General features: G+C 49.7%; 1 protein-coding gene across 1 annotated transcript; it reads right to left on the bottom strand.

Moving 5' to 3' along the window:
- Positions 1 to 763: 763 nt before the first annotated feature.
- On the bottom strand, positions 764 to 1,352 carry LOC125521023 (histone H4). The gene has a single exon (XM_048686075.1). It carries the CDS (start codon positions 1,266 to 1,268, stop codon positions 957 to 959), a length of 312 nt encoding a protein of 103 aa, XP_048542032.1. The 5' UTR covers positions 1,269 to 1,352; the 3' UTR covers positions 764 to 956.
- Positions 1,353 to 8,394: the final 7,042 nt, after the last annotated feature.

Genomic DNA, 8,394 nt, shown 5'->3' with positions numbered 1-8,394 from the left:
CATTTTTTTCATGAATAATATCAGGCACATGATTACACCAAGAAGATTGCTTTTGCGCTCGAACTGTTCCAAGAGACTGTTGTTTTTCAGAAGAAAAAGTTTACATCTCAACAATGCAGAACTTTTTTTGTCATGTCAGGAGAGCGCCAAAAAGCACATGATGCACTTGCTCCCTGAATTTTGCAACTGCTGCAATATTCATTCAATAAAATCGGTCCCAATATCAGACCAATTTCATGTACATTGCAGAGACAATCAATACTTGGCAGTTGACAACAGTGGTGTTTACTTCATTGAATTCACATATTATTTGTTGATGAATTCACATATTCAGTGAGATAGATCATGAACCAGAGATGGAGGGGGAAACCAGGAGTAGGCACTTTGACACTCAAATGGAAAGGTTAGCTCTGTACATGTTTTTGTTGTTCTTTTTAAGTACTCTGTAATAAAGCTTGTAACATCGACAGGCACTCAAAGCTAAGACACTCCTGAGTCTTGACAATGTTGATCCACTTTCACTCGAAGTAAAAAGGTTATGCTCATGCAGGGTGTTTCCTAATGTTCATTTATACTGCTTCCATAGTCCATCTGGACTGTATTATTATACGTGTATATACGTGTACATGCAGGGATGGTTGGAATCCACTGCACCCTGAAGCCAAGGCGATCGATTGGGGGCAGAAAACTACAGCGACAGAATGGGAATGGGGGAATTTTCACAAAGCGCAAGATGCTGGGATTCCTACTATGCACAAAGATGTTTCAGAAGAATTCGAGGGTAAATTGCTGCAATTTCCTTCTATCATACTAGTACATCCAAACACTGAACACTGAACAACAGCAGCGAGATGCGTCCATTACAATGAAGACGATGAACACTGAACAACCATAGCTAGCTATGCTACGAATCTGGCGGCGCGAGGTGGAGGTGGATTCGACTGCACCGGCGCGGCCTAGCCGCCGAAGCCGTAGAGGGTGCGGCCCTGGCGCTTGAGCGCGTAGACGACGTCCATGGCGGTGACGGTCTTGCGGCGGGCATGCTCGGTGTAGGTCACGGCGTCGCGGATGACGTTCTCCAGGAAGATCTTGAGCACGCCGCGGGTCTCCTCGTAGATGAGCCCCGAGATGCGCTTCACGCCGCCACGCCGCGCCAGCCGCCGGATCGCCGGCTTGGTGATGCCCTGGATGTTGTCGCGCAGCACCTTCCGGTGCCGCTTGGCGCCGCCCTTGCCCAGCCCCTTCCCTCCCTTGCCGCGGCCGGACATCTCCGGCGACCTTCCTTGGCTAGTGGTTGTGTGCGCGCTGCTGGTCTGGTGGTGGCTGCTGCGGCCGTGTGGTGTGGTCGACGGTGGTGGCGTGTGGGGGATTTATGGCTGCCAGGTTTCGGGGGAGAAGAGGGGCGTCATCCGCGTGACGCGAACGTGAGCCGTCAGATAGGTGATCAATGGCTGTGAATGGGGAGCATGGGTGGCGCGGATCGATGACATGGAAGGGCGCTCGGACAGGTGGTGTTTATTTTATTTAAGAAAGAAAAATAGGCTCAAGAATAAATCTGGCAATGGTTGGGGAACTCACCCATAACCAAACTGAACCCATTTGACAAATTTTGAAAAACCAAACCAAACTAACCCACTGAATGTCTAATTGCGACCCAAACCAAACTAAACCACAAGTTATTTCCACCTAAACCGAACTAAACTATTGATAGGAACCGTGGTTTTAGCTTATAGGTTGAGATTGGTTACGTAGTGCTAGGAGCGGACCATAGCTGGGTGAAGCATATTTGCGGAGCATGCCGGCGTTGACCTCCCGATTTTGGTGCTCCGTCGGGTGGCTCGACCACACGGCGTAGAAAACGCTCGCTAGGTGAAGTTGGCGAGCGGCCCGAGCGCCTTGGCCACGGCGGCGGGGTCGACGAGGTCGAGCTACAAGTGCGTAACGGTGGCGGGGTCGACCAGGTGAGCGGCAGGGTCGACCAGGTGGGCGGCGCGCGGCTAGGGGGAGAGGAGTTCTGGCTGAATCTCCATCTTTTGAGGTGGCCATTCTGCAGCCTGCGGGCCATGGTCAGCCCGCGGACATTGCTGTTGGATGCTTGAACCCAGGAGCCTCCCAGCGCCCATGACGACCAGTAGGTGCATGGCCATCTGCACGAACGAGAAAGCAAAGATGCCGGCCACCGTTTGGAATTGGATGACATTGTGGATGCTCCCGAGGTGGCCTCCACCACGGCCATCAGATGACATTGTGGACGCACGGCTACCTGTTTGCCACCATGGCACCACCACAGCGAAGAACACCCGCATGAGGATCACGGCCAGCGGCCGCGGAGATGGCTGTGATGCAGGGGAGACTGCCGCCCTGTATCTGTATGCCCAGCAAAGTGCCAAAGTGGTCACATATTTGTTTGCTGCGCATATCATGAATGGCAGGATCGTCGCCATCGCACTCTACATGACAGGCAGCCTGTCACCACCGGCGGCGGAAGGAGTGTTCCCCTTTGTGATGCTCCCGTCGTGTGTCCTCAGCGGACAGTGCGTAGAGCATGGTGAAGTAGAGCGCGCAGCTGACGTTCTCCCTGCGGCTAGTACTGATGGGGTCACCCGCAGGGCCTCTGCCACGGCGACGTAGTTGACGGCTCCTCCGACATGCCTGCTCATGAGGGTTGCCGCGATCTTTGGCACCAACACGAATGCCACCACCGTCGTCGGCACTGCCATTTTCGCACAGTCAGCTACTACTAATGCGGCCCCTGCGGCGGCATCTCCGCGCTAGGGAAGCGGCAAGCGGCACAGCAAGACTCCATGTCAGGGCGGCCGGCAGGGAGGAGATGGGATGGTGCGGCCGCCGGGTGAGTAGGGGTTGGCCGGTTGGGGAGTCAGGACTGAGGAGGAAGATGGATTTCTCTTTTTTTTTTTCTCGGTCCCTTGCTGCTCGCTGGTGTGTTGTGGAGGCGAGGAACCAGCGTGGAAACCGGGTTGGACCCGTAGTTTGTAGCCCCTAATACCCAAACTGTTTGAGCCCATAACCAATTGTACCCGAACTGGTTTTTCACATACCCAAACCAAACCAAACTGAAAAAAATGTCTCGCCCCAAATAAACTGAACCAATTAAGCCCAGCGTAAAAACCATACCATCTCACCCAGTTTTCTAAAAACCGTTCTCAGATTTACTCAAGAAGAGCACTTCTTTGAATTAACAAAGCCATCAATCAGTCAGGGATTATACAAGGCATCCATTAGAACAACTCCACCGCGCGACCTCAAATGGACGACCGGTCTGGCCGGATTTTGTTCCTTTGGGGCGGCAATGGGTTCGTCCATGTCCGCGTCTGTCCGTTGGGTCGTGGATACGCCCAGCGCGCAGCCGCATCCCAAATCTTGCCCGTGTTGGACGTGATTAAAAAAACATAAAACTTAAATAAAATGACTTAAAAAGTAAATAAACGCAGTTAAAAAAACTTAAAACTTAAGTTAGGGTCATGGCCATAAAATGGCCCAGTTTCACGGTTCACTTAACATCTCAGTTCCATTAATTAAACATAAAAAACAAAATAAAAACGGCTGCCGCCCGCGCGCTCCTGCCGTGCCCGTCGATGCCGTCGTTGTCGCCGTCTTCAGTGGCCGCCGGTGTCGTCATCGTCGCTGACGAGGTCGACGTAGGCCGGCGGCGTCCAGAGGTGGGCCGGCGGTGCGTGGTAAACGGGGGCGGGCTGGACGGCGGGAGGTGCCTGCACCACCTCCTCCCGTGACGACGCCTCTCGCTCCAGTGACCGTGGCGAAGTGACGCACCAATTCACGCCCACGGCGTCGGCCATCTCCAAAGCAGTGCACGACCAGCCCCACCCCCGGCCCACCAGGCCCAGGTGGAACGCGGCCACCGGCGCCTCCTCCATGACCTCCTCGGAGATGGCGACCTCGCCGACGGCGGAGCGGGCCATCATCTCCTCGAGGCCCTCCCAGTGCCGCTCATCGTGCGTGTGCATGGAGTCCTCCATGACATGCGCCATGAGACGGGCCTCCTCCTCCGCAGTCATGCGAGGAGGAGGTGGTGGTGGCGATGGAGATGGCGAAGGCGACGGCGTGAGGCCGCGCACCAGCCTACGCCCGCGCCCCTCGGGAGCAAGCGCTGCGCGCTCCCGATGTGGCCGCCGCGGCCCAGACGCCATGCTGGCGAAGAAGGAGGCGCGCTGCACGTCGTGCTCGTACCTGAGCCAGGTGTCCCTGAGAACGGAGTCCGGGGCGTACCTGTCGTCGTAGCACAGGTCGTCGGGAGGAGTCGGCGGCGGCGCTCGATCTCCTCACGACGCGCACGGCCGCTCAACGGGACCGGCGGGATCGGCATATGGTCGGCGGATAAGTGCCATTTGTTGGGGAGGTGGACATCGCTCTAGGGAAGCGGCGTCCTCGTCTCCCAATAACGACGGCACACATCCGCGTGGACGTAGTGCCGGTCACGCTCGCTGGAGGACGTGGGGGCGATGGAGAACGCGGGCGGCGCGGGGCCCGGCGTGGTGGTGATGCGGGCTCCTCCTTCTTCACGGAGCGGGTGCGCCGTCCCGACGAGGAGCCGGCCTCGCGGTCGTGCTTCCCCTTGCGGCCTGGTTTTCAGAAGCCCATGGCTGCGAGGTGGCCGGCCGCCGAGCTCGAGGGCGGGGGAGGGCCTAGGGTTTTCGCGCTGTCGCGTTTCGAGGAGGCCGCGGGATGGAGTGGGGCAGTGTAGACGACGACCGGTCCATGGGTTCCCCATTTAAGAAGGACGGCGACCTTCTCCTAGGCCGATGACAGGTGGGGTCGGCCGGCCGTGATGTTGGCGGGTGGGAGGTAGGTGGCCGGCCGCCACGCGGCCCGACGCGGATGAGCGGCGCGTCCGTTCGGTGTCCGCGGCGACTCAAACCCGACGCATGTTTGCACTTGAAATGAATCGGTCCAGACACAAAACGAACCAGATGGATTCGGGCCGTCGCGCGCTGGGCCGACCTGTTTGTCTGTTTTACTACAAACAGACGGGGTCGGGCAAAATAGGGTCGCGTGGTGGAGTTAACCTTACACGCATTAAAAAAGACAACAGATGATCAAAAGATACAAGAGGCGCCCTGAGAAGCTTACAACTCTATGCTAAAACTAACACTAAACATAAAAAGAAATGAGAGCACTACTAACAAAGCGAAGACCGCTACACTCAACACGAGAAACTTGAGCAGAGGAGGCACGAAGAAGCATTGCCTAGGAAACAGAGATGACGTATTGATCGGGGTGATATCTGATGACCCATAAGTGTAGGGGGTCTATCATAATCTTTTCGATAAGTAAGAGTGTCGAACCCAACGAGGAGCAGAAGGAAATGATAAGCGGTTTCAGCAAGGTATTTTCTATAAGCACTGAAATTATCGGTAACAGATAGTTTTGTGATAAGGTAATTTGTAACGGGTAATAAGTAATAAAAGTAAATAAGGTGCAGCAATATGGCTCAATCCTTTTTGTAGCAAAGGACAAGCCTGGACAAACTCTTATATATAGGAAAGCGCTCCCAAGGACACATGTGAATTATCGTCAAGCTAGTTTTCATCACGCTTATATGATTCGCGTTCGGTACTTTGATAATTTGATATGTGGGTGGACCGGTGCTTGGGTACTGTCCTTCCTTGGACAAGTATCCCACTTATGATTAACCCCTATTACAAGCATCCGCAACTACAACAGAAGTATTAAGGTAAATCTAACCATAGTAAGAAACATATGGATCCAAATCAGTCCCTTACGAAGCAACGCATAAACTAGGGTTTAAACTTCTGTCACTCTAGCAACCCATCATCTACTTATTACTTCCCAATGCCTTCCTCTAGGCCCAAACAATGGTGGAGTGTCATGTAGTCGACGTTCACATGACACCACTAGAGTAAAGACAACATACATCTCATCAAAATATCGAACGAATACCAAATTCACATGACTACTTATAGCAAGACTTCTCTCATGTCCTCAGGAACAAACGTAACTACTCACAAATCATATTCATGTTCATAATAAAAGGGCTATTAATCTCTACTATTATAATGTAGCAGTTTTGAATTTGGATTTACCACTCCCTCAGATTCCCGCCAAAACAACGTTCCAGTGATTGGAGCCGTTGATATCCCACACCAGGCTGAAATCTACCGTTCATCAGTCATCATGGTTATGAATCCAACGGCCAGCATGTGATGGATTCGCCTCTCCTGCCATCAGTAGCAGTTCTGCCCCAAACCAGCTGTGCGTACTATCTAGAAGCTAGGCAATTTTCCCTATAAAATACTCCTACAAAGAAGGTAGGTGATCTTTCCACAAACGTACCTGTCGGCCAAGGGATTCTGGCCAATCCCGCTGAATGAATTCTTTTTAGCTTGACCGAGTGCGCGCACCTGGAGTCACGTGCATAGAGGTTTCATTAGGCCATGGTAGTTTCATTCGTTGGATCCAAGCTGTCTTTTTTACTCCCCATATAAAAATTTTCTGAAGTCAAACTTCATAAAGTTTGACCATATTTATATAAAAAAATACCATTCTAAAGTTATACAATATGAAAATTTAAGTCATGACGCATCTACTGATATTGATTTTACACTGTGGATGTTGGTATTTTTTTCTATAAAATTGGTCAAATTTTATGAGGCTTGACTTCAAACTAATCTTATATGCGAACTAAAAAGGACCAGAGGGAGTATGTAAAATTAAACAAATAAGAAATGTGCAATTATTAAAACACTTCAAAGTTTGAGATGTTAATTTACCAAAGTTATAACATCAAATTAGCAATCGCCAATAGTAAATTAATATTTGTATCAGACATGAACGTATTAGAATATAGTTTTTTATTCAAATATTAGAAATATTTGACTACGACTTTGCATGTCGTATTTGAAACACCTGAATTTATTTATTTGGCAACAAATTCAATAAAGAGTTTGTACGTTTAAAAGCCCCCTTGACATTTATGCAAAATGTTATTATAACCACATCTTGATACTGAGTTGTCCATAAAAAAATTAAGTTATGTGCCATCTTATTTACATTCACCTAGATGCGTTTTGGCAGAATTCATAACACTCTATTATGCTGTTATAATCCAAGATTTCTTCCATGCATATATTTCTTGATGGCATCAGAACATTTAACATCTTCTGGAGGTATTACAATTGTTTATATGTATTTATTAAAAACTATTTAGAAATATAAAATAAATCCAAGGTCCTAAAATTATTTAAGGTTCAACTGGGTCCTATAAGTATAAACATGCACATCTACTAAATCATAAAAAGTAGATAAATTGTCACTGCAGGTCCTGCCTTGGTCTAATACATTGCAAGTCCTATCTTGGTCTGATTCGTCCACGTGACACATTGACCAGTGCCAAATATTTTGCAGAAAGTAGACATTGCATGTATGTCACCATTCGGCATGAATAGTGAGTAATATACAAATCAATGTGTGTTCAATGAAACGTCTCTATGGACGCGCATAACTAACATGGAACATTCATTGGAGTGCAATACTAGAGCGTCACGTGTGAGGGCCAATGAACCAGAGCACCTAGCAAGGGAAAGTTGACCTTAGAATCTGGGTTTGTCAAAATTGCAATGTGGTATTACACGTCTAGACATATTGAGTATTTTTAAGATATGCCTTACAAATAAACATGATGGACTATTAGGGTGTCGTGTGTATATGTTAGGTGCAAAGCACGCGTAACTTACTAGTATGTATAATGGATCTGAACATATGATCTTCCACCAAGTAAACCAACTAGTATCAACTACAAGGAGTAATCAACACTACTAGCAACCCACATGTATCAATCTGAGGTTTGGATACAAAGATTGGATACAAGAGATGAACTAGGGTTTGAGAGGAGATGGTGCTGGTGAAGATATTGATGGAGATTGACCCCCTCCCGATGAGAGGATCGTTGGTGATGACGATGGTGATGATTTCCCCCTCCCGGAGGGAAGTTTCTCCGGCAGAACAGCTCCACCGGAGCCCTAGATTGGTTCCGCCAAGGTTCCGCCTCATGGCGGCGGAGTCTTGTCCTGTGAGCTTGCTTATGATTTTTTCCTCGACGAAAGACTCCATATAGCCAAAGATGGGCATCAGAGGGCCACCAGGGGGCCACGAGGCAGGGGGCGCGCCCCCACCCTCGTGGATGGTGGGTGGCCCCCTCTGGTACTTCTTTCGCCCAATATTTTTTATATATTCTGAAAATAATTCCCGTGGAGTTTCAGGACTTTTGGAGATGTGCATAATAGATCTCTAATATTTGCTCCTTTTTCAGCCCAGAATTCCAACTGTCGGCATTCCCCCTCTTCATGTAAACCTTGTAAAATAAGAGAGAAAAGGCATAAGTATTGTGACATAATG

Source organism: Triticum urartu, chromosome 7, assembly GCF_003073215.2.
Source record: "Triticum urartu cultivar G1812 chromosome 7, Tu2.1, whole genome shotgun sequence".
NCBI classification, from domain to species: domain Eukaryota; kingdom Viridiplantae; phylum Streptophyta; class Magnoliopsida; order Poales; family Poaceae; genus Triticum; species Triticum urartu.
The sequence above is the reverse complement of the archived record's forward strand: the minus strand, read 5'-3'. Positions and strand labels throughout refer to the sequence as shown.

Bases quoted from the DNA above. Each gene is read 5' to 3' on its own strand.
- LOC125521023 (XM_048686075.1), bottom strand. From the start codon at position 1,268: ATGTCCGGCCGCGGCAAGGGAGGGAAGGGGCTGGGCAAGGGCGGCGCC.